The sequence below is a fragment of the Opisthocomus hoazin genome, chromosome 8, assembly GCF_030867145.1.
Source record: "Opisthocomus hoazin isolate bOpiHoa1 chromosome 8, bOpiHoa1.hap1, whole genome shotgun sequence".
Taxonomy (NCBI): Eukaryota; Metazoa; Chordata; class Aves; order Opisthocomiformes; family Opisthocomidae; genus Opisthocomus; species Opisthocomus hoazin.
Genome location: NC_134421.1, coordinates 48336048 through 48358391, shown reverse-complemented (window position 1 = coordinate 48358391; position 22344 = coordinate 48336048). Strand labels below are relative to the sequence as shown.

Genomic DNA, 22344 nt, shown 5'->3' with positions numbered 1-22344 from the left:
TGAGTTCTGCCATTCAGCCAGTTCTCTATCCACTTCACCGACCACTCATCCAGCCCACACTTCCTCAGCTTCCCTAGGAGGATATCATAGGAGACTGTGTCGAAAGCCTTGCTGAAGTCAAGGTAGATAACATCCACGGCTCTCCCTTCGTCTACCCAGCCAGTCATGTCATCGTAGAAAGCTATCAGATTGGTCAGGCATGATTTCCCCTTGGTGAATCCATGCTGACTACTCCTGATAACCTTCTTTTCTTCCACTTGCTTCATGATGGCCTCCAGGATAAGCTGCTCCATCACCTTTCCCGGGATGGAGGTGAAACTCCTTCATATCTAGACCACTTCTTCATTAATTGTCACACACTTTCTCAAAGATCGTCATTATTAATTTTGTCATAATTAGATTAAGGGTGAAGGAAGATCTTATCTATGCTGAGTGCCAGGTAAGTGCAAACTAACACTTTAACATGACTGGGGTTTTTTTGAGTAAATAATGGAAATTCTATCAATATTAATTCTGCCTACTATGAAGGTATGCAATGAAAGAGAGATTACAGTATTAATATGGAGAAATCACATTCTGTATTCTCTGTCTAGTGCATGTTTGCTAGTTTGATATAATTACTAAATCAAGCAGTGATAAAAGGGTTGCATTTTAATTTATCCAGCAATGCCTGGCTTTTTGCCAAACGAATAGGCTCACTGCTCTTATACTGGCAGTATACCAGCTTGTTTAAGTTAGGATTAAGTTTTATTCATTCACTAAAACTTATCTGGTCTCTTAGGAACTCCGTATTATCACTGGAAGGAAAGGAGATGGAAGAATATAACTGTAGGAAAAGAAGGTTCTGTTGGTTTTACTGGTATCTTAAATTCTACATTCATCTTTCTAGTGCTTGGGAGGCTACATTGGTGTATGTTGAATAATAGGTGGTTCTCATGCAAGCACTGACTACTCCACATTTTTGGCCATGTTTTGGATACTTCCCTACATTAAATAAAGCAGATGCTCATGCATACTTGGAACCAATAGTCTTCTTCAAAATTAGTTTGCTATACGGTCATTTGCATTAGCAGTTACCTTTTTATAATTTCCTTCTAAGCATATGAGTCACTTAAATCCAAGAGTAGCTCTTGGACACTAGTTTTCACCCTAATATTACCTTACTCTTACAAATTAATTTCTTGTATAATACATGTCAGGAAAACATAATGCCTAATAGACGTACATCAAAAATTTTATCGACACAGCTTAGAACAGAGTACAAGAATTTCTTTCACTCAGGATTTTCACTGGTATGCCTTTTTTCCTGCCAATATCATGTTAAGATTTTAAAATTTTTTTCCATAGGAAATGACAGCTTGTTTCTCTTTTGATTTTTTTTTTCCCTGTAAAACTAGGATATTCATCACAGCCATCATGGAATTATGGCTTGGAGGAAAAAGAAGAAAGATATTCCATTTAGAACTTCATGTAGAACATCAATTTTATTTTCTAGAGTGAATTCAAACCAGTCAAGCACAGGTTTCTTCATGACCACAGCCTTTGGTGGATTCTTAAAATAGCACTCATTACAGATATTGCATCAAAAAGAATTTAGAGTTGTTTTCTCCAATTAAAATAATTGCGAAATTTAGCTGAAAATTATTTCCAAATAGTGTCTCCCTGAAAAAGAACATGAACTTACATGCCACGACAGCCTGTCTGTTCTCCCTTGCGTGCTAAAACTCTTCCCAGCATGGTTCTCACAAGACCAAGTTTTTAACTCCTCTTCAGATGTTCCCTCATAAAACCAGTTATTGCCAGAGGTCTATACATTTTGCTGAAAACCAGCAAAATCCCTGTCTGATCTGTAATGCACCGCTATACTCTGTCCGCAGAAGCAGCAGCATGCCATGCTCAGGAGCAGTGAGCCTTACTGTCAAATCTTGGTTTTGCTTATTGTGCAAGAAGGTAGCATTAGGTCTGGATGCATTCATTATCAATGAAATGTACTATTCCAACCAAATTACTTTTCAGCCTAAGAATACAAATTTCTGTTTTGAAAATAATAAAGCTCCTTGGGGTTTTTTAGGTTACAATGGTCATTATGACCTGAATATCATTGTCAGCACTGACTTATTAACAACTATTATTATACTTTATTTGTAATATTGACAGAACATTCACAGAACTCTAGCTGCATTGGGACTGTACGTTGTATAAACAGAATTTAAATAATAATCTGAGATATGGATGCTTGCCACAGGCAGCGAGTGACAATTACCCAGAATCTGCTTTGCAGGACTCCCTCCTTCCCTGTCAGACAAGAACTCCCTTTGCCTCTAGAAGAACAGGATTTTCTGAAGGAAAATGTGGGTCGCATCCACCTGTGGGGCTGAGGAAGACAAGGAGGGGAAGGGGAGTGCATAAGGTCCCCTAAGAGCAGGAGCAAAGAGGAGGCGTTACGGCCACCCACCGAGGGAGGCCAAGGCAGTGTGGAAGTGCGGGTGGGTGGTGTCTCTTCCTGCCCCAAACCCATCACTGCTCTTCTTGTTGCATCACTTAACTTCTTGCAAGTGTCAACAAGTGTCTTTCTATAATACATCTACTATGTATTTGCTAGAAGTATTACACATCTGTATGTCTTCAGAGATCACTGTGGTGATGGTGCCAAGAAGTTATACAAACAATTCTTGTCAGAAGCAAATACATAAAGACTCCTCATCTCTTGCTCTGAACATTTTTTTTTCTGTTGTGATGAATAAACGTCTCACAAACTGCTCTGCAATAAACTCCACCTGGCTGCATTTTTTTAAAAAAGAATAAATTGGTAGCATTATGGTCTTCATTTTCTTCACTCTGTGGAAGAGAGTCATTAAAAACAACCAATATCAAAAGGGGTTCCGTCATTTAATTTCACTTTTCGCTGGGTTTGGTGATGCGATGCCTGTAAAAGTCACAGCAGGAGTAATTTAACTCCCCTCCCCAGTCTCCTTCTCTCATAGTTACAAATGGTGAGTAGTTGCAGACTGCAGCAGCACCAAACTTAGAAAACATGAGATAAACAGAAGCTGCACAAGTGCCAAGTGTGCCTCATTTGTAAATTTTCTCCTTCCTCTCTCTCTCCCTTCCTTCTTCATTCCCTCTTTCCTCTTCCTCCCTTTCCCTTTCCTTTTTTGCTCTTCCTCCATTTGCTCTCTTCCTCTCTCTTAATCTCTCTGTGGGATTTCTATGAACTCTGGAATAAGGACTCTGGAAACTACCGTTAACACTTTTCCTCTTGTCAGTAGCACCCACCACTTTTTTTTTTTTTTCTTTTTCTTCCCCTCTTATAACTCCTCTTTTACTGGAAGACAACAGAAATCTGGAATGATCCTTTTATTCATTTTTAACATATCTCTTTTTTGAAGGAGAGAGTAGAAAGAAACATAGGTTATTATCCACTACTTGCTTGTGCAATTTAAAGCTTTTGTCCATGTCAGCGTTTGTCCTTATGGTCACAGAATCACAGAATGGTAGGGGTTGGAAGGGACCTCTGTGGGTCATCTAGTCCAACCCTCCTGCTGAAGCAAGGTCACCTACAGTAGGCTGTAGTGGTCACAACTTACAAGCCAACATTTACTTCTGAATTACAAGTAACGGATACAGAGCACCCTGAAGTCAGAACTGGAGACAACAATAATGTGTCAGGACACCGCAGTGCGGTAATTGGCAGCACACACTGAAGTGTGAACGTCACCCATGTCCCTTTTTACCTGGCAGTATGGAGGGTGTAAGAGAGAAAAGCAGTACCGTTTCGTCTGGCACCAGGGACCACCTCAAACAATGTGTGCTGCAAGACCTCGTGGAACTGAGACGGCAGCTAACGGAAAAGAGCTGCCAACAGCCACCAGCCCTACACCCATGCTCACATGCTCATCATCACAGCACGAAGAAGAAGAATACATGGAGAAAAATGACACAGAATATTATTATCATTATTGTTATCATCATCAAACATTACGTGGACCCAAGCTGTACTGACTGCTACACATGAGGAAAACCTAACTTTTTAGGATGTTATGACTGTCCTACCACACTTCTAGCTATACATGGCATATGAACATTAAATTACAGCAATTAAGATAAAATAACATCAGTGGTATCCCCATTCAGTATACCTGTTCCTTTTGTGAGATGCTAGAGCTTGGTTTTGTACAGCAAATGCTGACTGGATTCTGCCACATTTCTCCGTGCTGACTTTCAGGCTGGGACCATGAGGTAATGGGCCTTGTTGCAGTCCACAGTTTCTGGTTCCACTGGGTCACACAGGGTAAGAATTTCCATTTAGGAAAACAATCAGAGAGGATCCACCACAGGATAAATGTTCCGATCAGCTGTTTTGACCCAAGCTGTCAGGTGTAAATGCACATGCAGTTTCACCTAAGCGAAGCCCTACACCATGAGGAAGGCTGTGCTCATGCTGAAAAGGATATCTTCTCAGCAGCAGCAGCAGCATGCCTCGGCTCCTCACCTGCCGGTGCTCACGCTGCACTATCCGTGCATGCTATTTACACAGTGCGTTTGCTTTGTTTTGGAAGTATGGGGATATCGTCTCCGCTTTGCAGAGAGCAAACTGAGGCAAAGAAGGTAAAATGCCATGCTTGAGCAGACGCTGCCAGGTTCGGTTCCCAGGTCTCACGATTCTCAGTCTCCTGTTGAATCATCAGAATACCTCAGGTCTCCAGGTGAATGCTTCTCCTCACCCGTAAGCGTTGCCTGGGCCGTACACGGCACGCAAGGGGCTGCGCCCGGGTCTACAGGCGACTGCAAGCCGACCTACCCACATGCTTCAGGTCCCACCAAGACTGCAACAGCTCCCTGCATAACTTCCTCGCGGCAACATAAGACTTAGAGCTAACCTTCTTTCTCTTGAAAGAGCTTTAGAAATGCAAACATGCTCTTGTTCACACAAAACACCCTTGAGTAAAGTATTACTACCTCTACCTTACAGATGAGGAACTGAGACAGACCCGTTTCATACCTCTTTGAAAACTCTCAGTCGCAGGAATAGCTAGAAAAGACGTGACAGATTGCTCCTTTGCCAAATCAACTGCTTTTTATATTGACTAATATATGATTTTTTTCTTAACAGCTCCTTCCATCTTCTCTGTCCTATCAGCTTCTCCATTTGTATTTTATTTTGTTTCTAAATTCCCTAGGGCAGGTGTCATATTCCTGCTCTATACTCATACAGTACCTTATGCAATGAAACCCTGGTCACTGACAAATGCGCTTAGATGTTGTTGATATATAAATAATAAATGATAGCAATTTCCGATTATACAGCATCCCCACGCATCAGTTTAACCTAAGATCACAGTTTTGTTTAGATATCCAACACATGTAAAAGCCCATTTAGAGGATCAATGTGTCCATGGAATGACATAAGTATAATGTGTAATTTAAATGGCTATATTTCCCACAACTAGTTAGGTATTTCTCAAATGGTTGCAAAATTTCTGAATTATATTGGTATCACATCAATAGGCATAGTACCAACATATAATCCCTCAGTGGAAAGTTTATGGACAAGTACTGAGGTAGATTTTCCCCCTCATTTTACTTGGATGTGACTTTGTTATTATGATATAAAACCATTACAATAATATTTGTCCCTTCAAGAAACAACTGGAAGAGTATTTTTCACTTACTCAAACTTCTATTATGGAGAATTTACTAAGCAATTCATCAAAGTAAATAAAATGCTTGTGAAGATGCCTTCAACAGGTACACGTTATTTGCACATGACAGCACTACACTAGCTTAAAAATATCCATACATCCTTAAAACCAAAGTCTTTCTAGAATGCCTTTTTATTTTCTTAAAACATTCTTGTTTTCTTTCTTCTACCCATGAATAACTGGAAGTTATTTGAGGAAGTGTAGAAAGTTTACAAGCAAAGACTATGCTGCTTTATATGAAAGAACCTCTTAAATTTTAATCACCTCATGAAAAATGGAATAAGTTAGGGAAAACAGTCCAGTGGGTGTCACTGCTGAACTCACAACCAGCACTAGTCAAGCAAAGAAGACAGCTTCACATATTTTGCTCTCGGAAAACACCGAAGCAAAATCAAACTTCCAGACTGTAGTTAATTAGTTTCTTCACAAAATATTCCTACCCTTGAAAAGAAAACAATAGCCTTTCAGACACATTTTTATAAATTTTTTTTAAATCTTTTTTTTTTGTAAAATCTTCTCAATTTTTTTCTAAATCTTACTAAAGTATCTGTGTTGGAAAATAAGGCAGACCCAGTGAGAGTACTTTCCTAAAGTTCACTTCTAGCACTGTATCCAAATGTAGCCTTGTAATTGCATAGAAATTAAAAAAAAAAAGCGAAGAGAGCAAGAAAGTAAAATTCTTGAATTAAGTCTTATCTTGAGACGGTAAGCACATGCAACTGCAGGCTTCCTAGGACTTCCACAGTCATTTATGCAATACAGAAATACTGAATGGAGTTTTGGAAGGAGCAACAGCAAATCTTCCTCTGGCCCTCTGCCACACCAGAGTATTTAGCAGTTTGCTGCTGTTCTGTCACTGTATCCCTCCAGTTTAAGTCATGCATTTATTTCCTGCTCTGGAGTGATCAAAGCTTTTCCATCCAAGACAGAACATTATAATTGCCAATTTCAAAGGTTTTTAGGAAGTTGCTCCATAGATTTAAAATCATTAGTAACAGCCTTAGTGCTCATCTAGTGAATTATATCTTCCAAGTGTTACACAAGCGTTCATTAATTATAGGTTTGAATAAGCCTTTAAGGTTTTGGCTGTACTGGGAGCCATGTAACATGCTCCACCTCAGCTGAAAGCCTCGGAGATACAGGGCTTTAGGGAGGCTTAGTGACTCACCAGGGAAATGAATCTGCTGTCTCCATGCCATCTAAAGCAGCTGATGTGCTACAAAAAGGAGCACATGCTGTATTTTCTTCCAGGACACTGCAGATGTTGCTCACTCAGTTGCCATACCTGCCTGCAGCAGAAAATCTCCTGCTATTCCAACAGGGGTGGTGCAAATGCATACGTTTCCTACACAGACTAATCATACAGCTGTAGAGTTTTGTTTTCTGGAAGGGATACAATACACTTTTGTGTCTAACTGGTTCAGCTTCTGCAACACAAAAAGACAGGAATGGGTCCAAGACTGAAAGATGCACAGACTTCATGGATCCGGGGTAAGTAGCTGGCTATTCAGAGCTGCCCAGAAGACCTAGATAAGCATCAGACCGACCCATTCAGGAGACAGCGGCAACATTCTTCAGCAGGTTTCAAAACTACAGGAGACAACAGAAGTCCTGGTGTTTTTCACATTGGATAGGAGCTAGATAAAAGGCAGAAATAATTAAACTGACAGGGACTGGAACCCCATGTCTCACTCTTCTCACCAAGAGACATAACCCAGCATGGTCCAACTGCTGAACCAAGGCTTTAATCCAGCCTGCAGAACGTATTTTCTGGCCTGCCTCCTATCTCCTGTTGCAGACAGAGCTGCCTCTGCAGCCAAATGTCTTCGTCCACATTTGCATCCATCCGAGCAGAGACACACTACTGCAGCCACAGAGAGCCAGCAATGTGGAGAGGCACAGTGGGGGGAGATGGAGGAGTCACAGCGGAAGTGGGGGAACAGGGGTTTGCTGCTTGCACACGGCAGCAGCTGCTGCTTCTGGGGCAGGGTAGGGGACACAGTGAAGAAAGGAGGGTGAAAATCTAGTCCAGTGCCTGCAAATGCTGCGCTGCACCGCCTTACCTTGCCCACTAGACTGGATAGCTAGGTTTTCTCTTTCGAGCTTAATTTTTACCATTCCCACCTTCAGCCTGGGTATAGATGAGCACCGTAGCCCATCCACAACCACTGTACTCTGTCACCCCACGGACAATACTGGTCTCCACAGCTGTGGCTCAGACCCCCCCTTACATGGGAAAGGCACTGCCATCTCCTGTTTCTTTGGCAAATGCTGTACTATTAGATGATCATGAGAAGTCTCCAGTATCAACATCTTCACAGAATCACAGAATGTTCCGGGTTGGAAGGGACCTCTGTGGGTCATCTAGTCCAACCCCCCTGCCGAAGCAGGGTCACCTAGAGCAGGCTGCTTTAGGAGTGGTAAGATCAACAATTCTGAACTCTGAATATTTTTTGTTGGGTCCAGCCATTTAAACAAAGTGTTTCAGCACAGTTATTCCCAATATGTGTCCCACTGAGGCACTTCCCAGTTTGTTACTTCTTTATACTTTCTTATCCGCACTGATTTTTTTTTTGCCAGGCTTGCATGTTCAGCACTGGGCACGCTGGCTGCTACGAATCCCAGTCTAGGTGCCCATAACTCTCGTGCTCTGTACACATCAAGCACGATGCCTAACCCAGCATTCTGAGTTCCACTGCATGGTGACTAAATCGCTCCTTTGATTTAATTGTAAAGCTACTCTGAGTGGGTCAAACTTACTGTTGCTTTGAAACGAACAGATTTCAGGGGACCAGGGTTTCATATGTTTAGAAAAACTCTTGCACATCCAAGGAATTCTTTAACTAATGAACAAAACACTCTCAATAATTATAAGCTTTCCACAAAAACCTCAATTACTGTTTTATTCAAATGCACTGTTTACAGTTGTGATAGAATATGTGGATCATATTAGAAGAAGCTGATTAATTCATTTTACCCAATTCATCAAAAACAGGACTACATTTTCTGGTTGCTCCATTCACATTTTCTTCTATTTCACTCCACTGCATGTAACCTGAAACTATCCATTATGCATCACCATCTCATTAGCTTCACCTGACTTAGCTGAACCTATCCGCTCCCATTCAGCAAGGCAATAAAGGTATTTTTAATCTGCTCTAAATTGCACTTCCAATTTGTTTTAATATGATGAATCTCTTCTCCTACTGTAAACACTTAAATAGTTGCGAAAGCTAATCAGATCATTTAAGATATGCACATATTCCTAATGAACAGTATATATCTGTTCCTGCTGTCATCTTTCCCTTCATGAGTACAGCCACTACTCTGACAAATTTCTAACAGATTCTGTGTCAGCATCTTATCACCTCACACAAAATGGCTGGAATTTCCCATACAGACAGTGAAGACTCCTGCCACATGGAAACTTACTTTCTCTGCTGATTCATGCGTTACAAATCCCACAGTGGCTAGCACAAACCAAAAAAGACTGAAAAATACTCAGATTAAAGGATAGCTTTCCATAATTCTGGCAGCCGACATGCCTGAGGGTTCGGATGCCATCCAGAGGGACCTGGACCAGCTTGAGAAGTGAGCCCGTGTGAAGCTCATGAGGTTCAACTAGGCCAAATGCAGGGTCCTGCAGCTGGGTTGGGGCAAACCTCACTATCAATATAGGCTGGAGGTGCAGGGATTGAGAGCAGCCCTAAGAAGGACTTGGTAGTACTTGAGGGATGAAAAGCTGGGCATGAGCCGACAATGCGCGCTTCCAGCCCAGAAGGCCAACTGTATCCTGGGCTGCATCAAGAGAAGCATGGCCAGCAGGTCGAGGGAGGGGATCCTGCCCCTCTGCTCTGCTCTGGTGAGAGCCCACCTGGAGTCCTGTGTCCAGCTCTGGAGCCCTCAGCATGGGAAAGACATGGACCTGTTGGAGTGCGTCCAGAGGAGGGCCACAATGATCCAAGGGCTGGAACACCTCTACTATAAGGAAGTATCTCCCTATCTGGAGATATTTAAGACCCATCTAGACACGGTCCTGTGTAGCCTGCTGTAGGTGACCCTGCTTTGGCAGGGGTTTTGGACTAGATGAACCACTGAGGTCCCTTCCAACCCCTACCAGTCTGTGATTCTGTGAAAGGCTGAGAGAGTTGGGGTTGTTCGGCCTGGAGAAGCAAAGGCTGTGGGGACACCTTATAGCAGCCTTTCAATACTTAAAGGGGGCTTATAAGAAAGACGGGGATAAACCTTTTAGGATGGCCTGTTGTGATAGGACAAGGGGTAACGTTTTAAACTAAAAGAGGGTAGATTTAGACTGGACATAAGGAAGAAATTTTTTACACTGAAGGTGGTGAAACACTGGCACAGGTTGCCCAGAGAGGTGGTAATGCCCCATCCCTGGAAACATTCAAGATCAGGTTGGAAGATGTCCCTGCTTATTGCAGGGGGGGTGGACTAGATGACCTTTAAAGGTCCCTTTTAACTCAAACTATTCTATGATTCTATAATCTTTCTGTATGGATGCATTTTTCACTAACAGATTAAAAGAATAATTTCTCATCTAAGTATTCTTGAACTGATTCTGTTGAATGTAACTTGAACTTGATCCCTGCTTAAATATATATATATATATATTTGAAATACAGAAACCTATTCTCTCTCGCTGATCAAGAGATACTAAAAACTAAACCTTTGACTAAGTGATTAGACAGCTGTGCAAAAAAATGAAACTCAGAAAAAATGGAATTTACGTTTTTTATCCATTGTTTGGTTAGTTCTATTACATATTATATTGATTTATGTGTTTGGTTTTTTTTTTTACTATACAGATAAAGCAGTAAGCAAAATATGAATCCCCTTTTTCCTCATCCCATAGTGATAATACAAAATACAGGAAGAAACATTGAAGAGGAATTGTATGAGACATGTAAGAAATACACATTAAAAGGGGGGCAGAAACCCATCAAGGAGAACCCTTACAAAGTTGCAGGAGTAATTTTACATGAGTAGACTAACATGTAACTGCCTGTGTCTTTGGAGAAATGTGCATGTGGTGAGGAGAGAGTTCATGGGGCTGTCAGGGAGGCCAAATCATTTATATGAGAATGTCAGAGAAGGACATGGAAAGAATTAAGGAGAAATGGGCAGATGAGCCCGAGAGTACTCTCAGAATTCAGCCAGTGTAAAATACTGAAATATAATGAATTGAAATGTCCTCTGGTCATATCATATGAGAAAGTGCAAGCACTGATGGTTCTCAAAGATCTTCTAATGGGTAGTATTTTAACTAAACCCCTAGCTCCTGAAGTCACAAAACCACATGGGACTTCAAACGCTTTTCTTTAAAGGTTTCTTACCTTCTGCTTGTACAAGTAATTTTATTTAAAATAGCAAACTGTCAGCAGCCTCAAAATACAATAATTAAACCCAAAATGTACATTTTTAGTCTCCTGACTTTATATTAGACTTAATTTCTGTTCCTGGATAGAGTCATGGTGTTTTACTACTCACTGCAGTTTGAAATGCTGAGCGGTACTGGAGGTGCTTAGTGACCACTCGGACCCCAGTACCCCAGCCTACAAAGCTATCAGTCCATCATGAGGAATGACCATTTTACGTTGTTTCAGCAGTGGACAGCTGGCTGGCACAGCCAGGTGAACACGGCTCAGTTTTCTCATTTAGCAGACTTGAAACTGTATCATGGTACTCACTGACAGGGATTCCTAGATCATTGATGGGTTTCTCTCCTATTGAAGGAGCCACAGGATCTTGCAAAAAAACATGGTATTGTTTTAAAAAATATAAAAAATAAGTTGGCTTTTTGCTCCTACTATTTTGGAAAGACTTTCCAAAATCCATTGCTGTAATGGTTAGGAACCTTCTTCTAATTTTCAGCTTAAATTTGCACGTTATCAGTTTATATCCATTCGTTTTTTTGTCAGCACTATCCTAAAACTTAAACAGCTCTTCTGGATCTTTTTCTCCATGACGCTCATCCAGGATTTATTCATGCACAGTTCGACCAATATCAGCCAGAAATAACTCTACCGTGATGTGTGTACCCACAGGGAAACACATTTTTTTTCCAAACACAAACATAAGCTGTGTTAAAAAAAACAAAACAATAAAACAACACAACACAAACCAAAAACCCTAGAAGAATCTGCTTCCTTGGGATTTTTCTGCAACATTTCAAGATACATGAAATGCAAAGCTACTTGCCAAAAATCAAAGATTACAAAGAAAGAGGCAGGCACAGACCACGCAGGACTCACCCCAACTCCGTGCAGGTGGATGGGTTGTGTGGTGAGTGCACCAGGCAACGTGAGATGTCCCACACACCTAACAGCAGTGCCCCAGGGGGCTGGCAGAAGGCTCCTTAGCCTCCTGGGAAGCCCCAGCCTGCCAAATTTGTTAATTATCATACTTACACACACCTAGCACAGTAAGAGTTACAAAAGGAAATGACAGGAACAACTGACATACACTTGATACAAAATGATTTTTCCAAATGGCTAGAGATGAATGAAACACGGTCAGTTTGGGGATGGAGCTAGAAGACAAACTGCCTGCAGTAACATTAGGTCACTTCTATACAGCCAGCTGTTACTCTGATCATTAGCTATTTAGTCTAAGCAAGCAGATGTTTTTCTTTTTGGGAACTTCTGCTGAAATCATGGAGTTCCGCATATAAAGCAATAGAAGAATCAAGTCTTTTTTTAAACACTAATTTTAAAGGCTTAATTCTTCCTCAAAATACTTTCTTTAGCTTTCAAAAAGCTTTCAGTTTCTTCAGTACAAGCTGCCCCTGCAGAATATTACAAATTCTTCCTTTCTGAGGCTTTGACAGCTTTGAAAAATAGCATTATATTTGGAAAAGTGTATTTTGAAGAATTATGACACAAACCAGTTTAAATCTCAATGAAGTCACTAAACCCTTCCACTTACTTTAGGAAAAAAATTAATTTGGCCTGGATAGCTTATAAAAAAAAAAACAAAACAAAAAATCCTGTTCCGATTAAAGAACATGTCATGATTTCCAAAGGTATTTTCAATGAGTCAGGAATCCACTGTCAAAGTCTGTTAGGGCATTTACGGAAACACACATCTTCATTCACTAATATATATTTGATTTTACTTATTTTTATGCAACATCCTTCATTTACAGCATTTCAAAGACCATTTTTGTAATAGGATTTCAATACAGTAAAGGTACTCTACATGTCTCCTGTTTCACCCTTTCTGATGTTATTGTTTAATAAGCTCTTCACTGTTTTCACTGTTATCCTACCTCATCAGACAGATAACTAAGGCAGCAAAGACGGATACCTCTTCAAAAGCTATCTGCTTTATATTTTGGCCTTCAGGTAATCCAGTATTTAGCAGAAATCTTTTGGCAATGAGGATGACAATTCAGAGCCAAAGTACTAACAGATACACTGCTCCTGCAAACTCTTGATGAAACCTCTCATTAGTCAGGTGTGCAGTCCTAAGATCTTCATACAGAAATGTAAATTGCTGAATACTATCTGTACAGTATGATCTGTAATATTTCAACATCACACAGAAAATTCTCTAGGTAACTACAGTCTCTAAGTTTAAATGAAACATAAAGGATTGTAGGAAAAAAAAAGTTATCTTGTGTGTCTAACTGGATGCTACAAAAATCTAGAAGGAAACACTGCTTTTTATGTGCCAGTTAACCAAGGCACGTCTAGACTGTTTTTCAGCTGCTGAACCTGAAGCTGCAGTGTAAATGACGTATTGGAGAGCCACGACGGCATTTAGCTGAATCACCCACCTGTCAGGCACGAGCAGTAGGCTCCAGAGCCTTGCAGTTCAGGCTCCTACACTGTCTCCAGGTGTGCTAGGCAGCTGAGGGCAGTAACAAGCAACTGGCTTGCCCAAATGGTATTCAGCTGCCCAGGACGGCTGATGTAAAATGCTGAGTCGGTGGAAATGCAACTGAGCTCTGCCCACCTTTGGGAGGCTGGTCCTTCAAAAGCGCAGCCCAGATTTCCCTTCTGAGAGTAAGTATCTGGAACTTTAAATAAATGAGCAAAACTTGCTATTTTTAGAGTGCAACCAGAACAAAAAGCAGTGGTAGCGATTTATGCATTGTATCCGGCAAGTGGGTAGTGAAATACTGAGTAGGAGCAGGCATAAGAGCTTGTATTTCCTCTCTTGCTGTATTATCCTACAGATTTAGTGTCCTCCTCCAAAAGCTTGAAGCAGATGCTTAAGGAACGGTAAGAGAAAGGAAAAGTTATGTGATATGCTTGAAAATTTCCTTGCAAACCCTCCCAGGCTCCGTTTCAAGCTCCAAAAATTCCTGAATTTGTCACATCCTGAATGGATGTGGTTTCTATCTGCTTAGCAACCCTCAGTAGGTTTCTCTTTAAAGATCTTGCCCAGTATCCTCTCAACATATTTTGCTCTCACAGTAACCTACAACAGAGTTTCACAAGTCTATCACCTGTTGCAGGAAGAACTACCTTTTTATTTTATTTATTTTGACATCTGGCTCCTACTGCCTTCATTTGCTGTCCCCTTGCTCTTATACTGGAAGTCAGGAACATAATGCTCCATCAAACAAACTCTTAAGTTGTCTTTGCTCTTGACAGGCAGTCCCAGGTCCTTTAGTCATTCCTCAGAGCAGATACCTGTGATACTCCCTGCTGCCATTTTCTTAGGTTTTTTTACAAGTCTGCTGTGCCCTTTATGAGATGAGGGGAACATAAGCATACATAATATTTAAGAAGTAGGTTAGCTATGATTTTATGCAGTGGCATAATTGATGTTATTTGTTATTCTCCCTATTCCTTCCCCGAAATTCCTACCTTTTGACCTTTAAGAAAAAAAAAAAAGCCAAAATGCTTCATCTCAAGCAAGAAGTATGAATAGTCCTCTCGCTTGGCCAAACCTAACATATGGAGACAGGAGACGTAGGTTCAAATCCCTTTAGCTCAGAACAGGTCTTCCCTCTAGACCGTTTTGGTGAAACACTTCAGTCACTGGGCCACAACATGAGAAGGTGGCACAGCCATCGCCCTGTCCTTTGTCTTAACCAGAAGTACCAGCAGCGGTCAGATCGAGACACCTGATCCTGTCAGCATGTATTTAGAAAAGCCTTACTGACTTAGGGATCAGGGAAGCCATCTGAAGGAACATTTGTGTTTGGATCCCAATTAAACTTAGGAGGGGAAGAGGTACTGAGATGCGCATAATAGGGTCAGGTAAGGCACATGCAGAAGAGGCACTGTACCAGCCTGAAAGCTTCCCTGGAAGCCATGAAATGTACTAGCTAAGTCAGGGACCCTTTTAACTAAACTGTTGGGTTCAGGCACCTATGTGCCACCAGCATCACGCTTCCAGTGCTGAGCTTTCCTTATCAGATACGAGGGTAGTATTTTTGTCATCCATGGGACTTTTACCACAATAATGATTTCTGAAGTGAAATTAGCTAACTCAAACAATAGCTCATGGAGTCCTCAATTAGTAATGAAAAGTACTAATTTCTAGGGTGAAATATAGCTAATTCTGGTGGATCAAAGAAAACCTAAGTCAAGTACGGGCAAGAAGTAGAAGGCAATAGGAGCTTTTGAGAGGCATGCCTCATCTAGAATAATCCATGATACTTTTACATAGCCCCTGTTTTTCTTAAAAAGTCAATTATTTCTCCTCAACCAGATAGCATGACAGCATCAGCCAGTGATGCAAAAGAAATAAACTCTCACCTCATTTCTAAAATCTCCAGTTATTTCCACCTGAGCCTCAAAGCTGAATTGAGTGACATCAGTAATTTGTATTCAACAAGCAACCTGCACCATACCTTCCTACAAAAGTACTCTGCTGCCAACAGTTCCTCAACAACCTGCTGGAGCCAAGTTTCATTTGCAGTCCCAGCCTCTTTGAAAAATTTGCTATCTTTCATTTAATGGATTTTGCTTATTTAATACTGTAAGTCCTTTTCTTCCTGTTGATCTGTCTTTCTAAAGCAGAAGCCTTGACGTGTATTCAAAAAGGTAACTTTTGTCTTCATGGGAAAAGAAGCTTATTGAATAGCCAAAGGATGTCTTGTACAGGAAAGTCACATAAATGGTGCACGAAGCTGTGAGAATTGAGCTGTTAAATGGGAGCGGGGGGCTCCGGAACTGCTGCAGACTTGCAGGCCCCTATTCCAGGGGAATACTGAGAAGCACAGCACGTTTGAAGAGGAATTGAAATTGTCAGCGAAAGAACAGAATCTCTTCACCCTGAAATTCCTAATTAGAGAACTCATAGTAAGAAGTGACCATTTAAATGATGAGCACAGAAAATGAAGGAAATTGCTTTCCTTAAGAAATGGGCAAGTGCCTACATTCATAAATTAACATCCTGATTTACAATCCAGATTACAATAGTTTCAAATTGCCACCTTATTTTTATATATATTAGTTAGTTTCTCTCCAGGAATTCAGATAGAAGGGTATATTTAGAGATGAAAACTCCCCTTATACCTTGTATTGATTCAACACCGAAAACTACAGCTTTAACTATTTTAGATATGACCTACAGACTAGTGTGCTGAATAAATATTAGGTTACACTGACATTAACTTTCAAAATGTCATTCATTTCTGCACAAAATTTCATATCTGCCAGTATTTGAACCTAAAATAAATCCATACTGTATATTTAGATTTTGGTATATATCCAACTCTATGGTACAAAAATGCATCACGTATAGATGGTTATAATATAGATGGTAAAAATAGATGGTTTATGGCCCTAAAATTCTTATTTTTGTTTTAGCTCTTATGTTGTAGATATGGCAGGACTAAATTTCTCCATAGGAACTATGTATCATCGTCCATAGGAACACGTCATCATAAGTGTAAAATATGCTAAAGCATTAAAAATAATATACAGTAATATCACTGTGATGTAATTGAGTTTGAAGTATGCCAAGTATCTGGCCTACAAAAATATTGTCAAAATACGAGGTTAGTGCAAAAAAGAACGATCTGATCCCACAGTCCTTTAACAGTCTAAGGGATTACTGAATGTCAACATGCAGACATGGGAATGAACAGAAAGTGTGATTTGATTTAGAAAGCTGAGCCAAAGCTGTTGTTCAGATTCTCATTATTATTAGTCGGGGCCATCCAGTAAAGAGCGCAGAGAAGTTGCTTTCCTTATTGGCAGTGAGATGTATGCTGTCTGCATGCCTGGAAATACAGTCCTGATGTCAGCTGTACAAGAAAAATTGGAATATTTAGGGAAGCGTTACTACTTTTGGGTGAATAAAGTCATGGTACTGAGATGCCAGAAACAAACTAAAAATGAGACAGAATCACAGAATCACAGAATAGTAGGGGTTGGAAGGGACCTCTGTGGGTCATCAAGTCCAACCCTCCTGCCGAAGCAGGGTCACCTACAGCAGGCTGCACAGGACCTTGTCCAGGCGGGTCTTGAGTATCTCCAGAGAAGGAGACTCCACAACCTCCCTGGGCAGCCTGTTCCAGTGCTCCGTCACCCTCAGAGGGAAGAAGTTCTTCCTCATGTTCAGATGGAACTTCCTGTGCTTCAGTTTGTGCCCACTGCCCCTTGTCCTGTCACTGGGCACCACTGAAAAGAGCTTGGCCCCATCCTCCTGACACCCACCCTTCAGATATTTGTAAGCATTTATAAGGTCCCCTCGCAGCCTTCTCTTCTTCAGGCTGAACAAGCCCAGTTCCCTCAACCTCTCCTCGTAGGGGAGATGTTCCAGTCCCCTCATCATCCTCGTAGCCTAGACAGATCTTGTCTAGCCAGTGAAAAATTAAAGTGCGACAAAACTAATTAAACAATTCATAGATTTTTTTTTAGCCGCATTTTGAAAAGCAAAACACTGGCTGAGCTCAGATAGTAATAGCAGTAAGGTGTAGATGAGCCGATTTTGGAAATCCTTTTTACATTATTTGGGGAAATTACCCATACATTTTTCTAGTGAGAGCAGGGAATATTTTTTAATTCTTGCCTAAATATTTACATCTCTGATTCAAATTTAGCCACAGTATAATGTAATTTATTAAAATATGTTCCTTTTTCTATTAATATTTGCTTGCCTACACAGATTCATAAATAGTCTACTTATTGAAAAGATTTCAGATATTATGCTTGTGGAAAAAGTGAGACAAAAGCTATAAAAAGGGCACATCCCATTGACTTTCAGGAGGTTCTATGGAACACATCAGTAAGCCGGGGCAGAATTTCAAATAATATCTTCAGCCTGAGATATATGCAGGCTGAAGATTACAGATTCATGTATTCCACTAACACTGTGGAGGAAGGTGCTATTCACATCTCAGCAGGGATATTAGAATCAAGCCCCTAAGCATTTCTGGAGTAACACAGAGAACTAACTGTCACTGTCTTGTCATTCCCAAAAGAACTTCTTGCCTCTGTCCCCTCTAATAGGTTTTTCTTCAGTGAGGTTGATTTGACCACCTTGCCTTTCCTGAGGACTGAGATTTTCCTGCTGAATCTCCCAGAGGCAACAGCAAACCTCCCAAAAAGATTCATTAGAAAGGACTTCCTACAGAGCTCTGTACATGACCAGCAGAGAACTCAGCAACATTTTTTGAAACTACGAGCAAATGAGGCTGGGGTCTACATGTTGCCTAGCCTCAAACCAGTGAGCAGCGCTCCAGAGTGCAGATTGCCACACTCTGCAGCAATGTCCTGCTCACAGAGCCCTGGGCCTGGTTTCTTCCATACCAGAAACACCTGATGGTAAGAGCCAGCCTGTCCAATCCAGTCCTCCTCTCTCATTGAGACCTAAAAAACATACGCTGGTAGTATGCAATCATTTATTTTAATTTTTTATGGGAAAAAAAAGGAAATAATGTCAAAATTCTAACAAAATATTTACTCCTGTGAACTAATACTATCAGATAAAAGCATATTCAGTTACGGAGAGATACTCCAAATGGAACATATTCATATGAAATCTGATTAAATCAGTCTAATAACCTGCACAGGGTATTCATTCTTGGGAACAATCATGCTGTTGAACACACTGAGCAGTCTAGCTCATGTGTCTTCAGAATGATCGATCATTGAGACCAAATCATCCATCACATCTAGAAAGGGTATCCCCTTCAGGTCAGGTTTGAAAACAATAGTGTACCAGTCTAGACAAAAAAAAAAAGTAGCTGCACTTATATTCTACCTCATGTGTGAGTAAAAAAACTTATTTTCCCATTCTGTCAGATCTTCTAAATTCATTAATAAAACATACACATGCACACCATGTATTTGAATATTACATTATAGAAACCCACCTTATTTCTGAAAAGACATGAGATGAAATTGTTAAAAAAACATAGATTTCATTAAAAAGTTACGTTTATGTCTTGCATCGCTTGCAATGTGGTAGGATCATCGGAACACGGAAGCTGGTCTCCGAAATTGAATTGCGTGGTATTACATTATGATCATATCATGATATACTTGATCTGTACTCACACATTTTCATACACCTCCACACACATATACAAACACCTGCTGTTTTCTTCCTTTAAATAGTCTTAGGAGTACATCTGATTTTAGGGAACAGGTTGGCAATGTAAGAAAGATGCTATGAAAACTTACGGAAAGTTTTATGACACGCCATTCTCTGCCAATCTAGTATAACAGAAGTATATTAGAATAAGTACCTGGTTTTTAGAAATAGCTTAGTTTAAAAGTGACATTAAAACAGTATTAATGCCCTTACAAAAAGCATACCTTTTAACTAAAGGTCAGTTGCGTTCACCACATTTATAGTTGAATTATTCCACTATACTTTCTGAAAGAAGTTAAAAAAATTTTTCACAGAACAGAATTTTTAACAGTAGTTGATAGAAATTTGCTTTCCCTGCAAGCAAGCTAACAACCACCGATCTTTGCTTCTAGAGCCCCAGGGTTTCAGAAGCAGCACCACCTATGGGGTGAAAAATGTAGGTTAGTGCCTACTTCGTCACGGGAGACCTCTTGTAAAAAACGGGTTTTGCACGTAATGGGCTGAAGCTCCGAAGTTCCTCGCAGTTAAACGCAAGCAAACAACTAGTATTTTGTCGCGATCTATCTGACGGACGCTCATAAACGCGGAACGGCCGCCCGGCACGACACGAGCCCCGCCGCTGAGCTCCTGGCGCTCACCCGGCCGAGCGCCCCGCACCGCGCTCCTCCCGCGCCGGCCGGGGCACGGCGCCGGGCAGCCCGGCGCTGCGCGGCTCTGCCGGCGCGCTCCCGCCGCGCAGGGCCGAACGCGCCCAAAATTCATCTGGCTGCGTAAACAGCCCTGCTAAAATCTATGCGTGAATCCATACTCTGTGTGCGGCGTCCCACGTGAATGAACCAGGGCTCGCGTTCGCGGCGGGAGTCGCGCCCTGGTCTAGGGCGACGCCGGACGCTGCCCGTTCCCGGAGAACGAGCCTTATTTTCGGGCTGGAATCCCGCACCCGTCCCCGGTTCTCTCCGAAACAGCCCAGGCGAGAAGCTGGAGTAGAATTCCACCCCCCACGCCCACAGCGGAGCTCCCTGTCAGTGCCGCCGGGCGGGGGCTGCCCCTCTCCCCGCTGCCCCGCGGAGGCCGGGCGGGCCGGAGAGCCCCCCCCGCCCCCCCTCGGAGCCGCCCGCGGGTGCCGCGGGGGAGCCCGGCAGCAGCCGGCTGAGGTGACCCCGGGTAGGAGCAGCGTTCCCCACCCGCGGCGCGGACAGCGTCTTCCCACGGTGCGGGCCGGCCGGCGGCTGCACCTGCGGCTCTCGGCGAAAGGGGTCAGAGGGAGAAAGACCCCACGGGGAGCCCGGGGAGAAAAGTTGGTCTGAAACCCGGAGATGAACCCGCGCAAACGTGTCACTCACCCACTCGGAGGATACAGACGAGCTGGATGCAGGCAACCAAGCGCCCTAGAATGAGCATGTCCAAATCGTCCTCTGCCTCCGTCCGTCCGTCCGGCCGGCCGGCCGGCCGTCCGTCCGTCCGTCCGCCCGGCCGCTCTCAGCCTCCCGCCTGCCTGCGCGGGCTGCTGCGCCTCTCCCCGCGGGGAGCCGGCTCGGCTCGGCTCGGCTCGGCTCGGCTCGGCTCCGCCGGCCGCCCCCACGCCGCGGGCGGGCGGGATCAGCGGCACTGGCTGCTGGCGGGGCCGCGGCTCGCCTCAGCGCATCGCGGGGGCCGCCCGCCCGCCCTCCCTCCCTCCCTCCCCGAGCCCGGCGCCCGCGCTGACCAGGGCGCGAGTGCCTGCGGGTGGGTGCGTGCGTGAGTGCGTGCGGGGATCTGTCTGCCTGTGTGCGCGCGCGGGGGGGGCGGAGACCGCGCGCTGCGGGGCGGGCGCGCGCGTGTGCGTGGCGGGAGGGGGCAGACTCCGCACCCCCACCCGCGGCAGGAGGGAGGCACCCGGGGTCCCGGAGGGGCCCCCCCCCGGCCACCGCCCCCCCCGGCCACCGCCGCCGGCGCGCGGAGGAGAAGCTGACGTGGCCGCGGAAGCGGGGAGCGGGGGGCGACACACGCGCGTGCGGTGCGAGCTGCGGGGGGGCGCAGCAGCGGGATGGCGATGCCCGCCGGGGAAGTGGGTCAGGGCGCAGGGACTGGCACCGTTTCTTCGGGAAGGCAAAGCCAGACGAGGAAAACAAAAAAACCCCAAACCCAAATCAGAAGCGACGAATGAGGGGAAGCAAGCCCTGCAGGACCCTCCCGCGCTGAGCTGGGCCCCCGTGGGTGTCCTGGTGTGGGGCTGGGAACACCCGTGACGCGCGTGCGCGCTCCAGGCTCTGGGATGACACACGCGGTCCAGTCACCCGCTTCATCCCGGGTCGGGTTCTGCGTCGGCAACGCCGTTCCCGTCGGAGCGAAGCCGTCTGCTGGGCACGGACCCGATGCGACTTTTAATGGTGGGCAGCTGAAGCGTGGGAACACTTTGTGCTTGGTAGGTGCCCTGCTCTACCCGGGCTCTTGGTCCTCAGGCACAGGAGCCGCTGCTGCCGGCTTCTTCTCCGAGGAAAACATAAGGAAGAACTTCTTCCCTCTGAGGGTGACGGAGCACTGGAACAGGCTGCCCAGGGAGGCTGTGGAGTCTCCTTCTCTGGAGATATTCAAGACCCTCCTGGACGCGGTCCTGTGCAGCCTGCTGTAGGTGACCCGGCTTTGGCAGGGGAGTTGGACTGGATGACCCACAGAGGTCCCTTCCAACCCCGAACTTTCTGTGATTCTGTGAAAACAAGAAACTCCCGTGTCAGTTTTCCATCCCGGTGTCCCCCCGCTCTGCCTGGCTCTTTGGGACGTTACAAGCTATCTTGACGTGAAGCACGTTGGAAATTTCTGAGTGAACAAAAGTTACAGGAGAAACTGCCGAGATGCTCAAGCAGTCGGTCATATTTGGAAAGCAGGTGGCGGACGTGTCTTCTCGTGCAAGGTCAGCGTGTTTCAGGGGACCACGGCGTTTTGCATGCAGTAGAGTTTGGTTCGTTAGGAGAAGGATTAACTTTGAATGACAGTTCTTGTTAAACAGACTTCTGGTATCACAGAAAGAAACAAGTTCTGTGTGCTGAGCTCCACCAATAAAATACTATTCTAGGGTTGTCCTGAGGGAAAATGTTGTTAAATATTTTAGTCAGGTGGTTTTCACATTACCAAAAGAACC

At 43.6% G+C, this 22344-nt stretch overlaps 1 protein-coding gene across 6 annotated transcripts in view; it reads right to left on the bottom strand.

Annotated features, from left to right (window-relative positions):
* Positions 1–20817, bottom strand: part of PTPRZ1 (protein tyrosine phosphatase receptor type Z1) — a 143528-nt gene extending 122711 nt beyond the window's left edge. For 4 of the 6 annotated variants that reach the window (XM_075427680.1, XM_075427682.1, XM_075427681.1 and 1 more), the window contains exon 1: positions 20570–20817. In XM_075427680.1, the coding sequence (XP_075283795.1) occupies positions 20570–20627 (58 nt within the window). In that variant the 5' untranslated portion in view covers positions 20628–20817. The remainder of the gene's footprint in view (positions 1–20569) is intronic. The other 2 variants (XM_075427685.1, XM_075427686.1) reach the window with 1 other exon arrangement.
* Positions 20818–22344: the final 1527 nt, after the last annotated feature.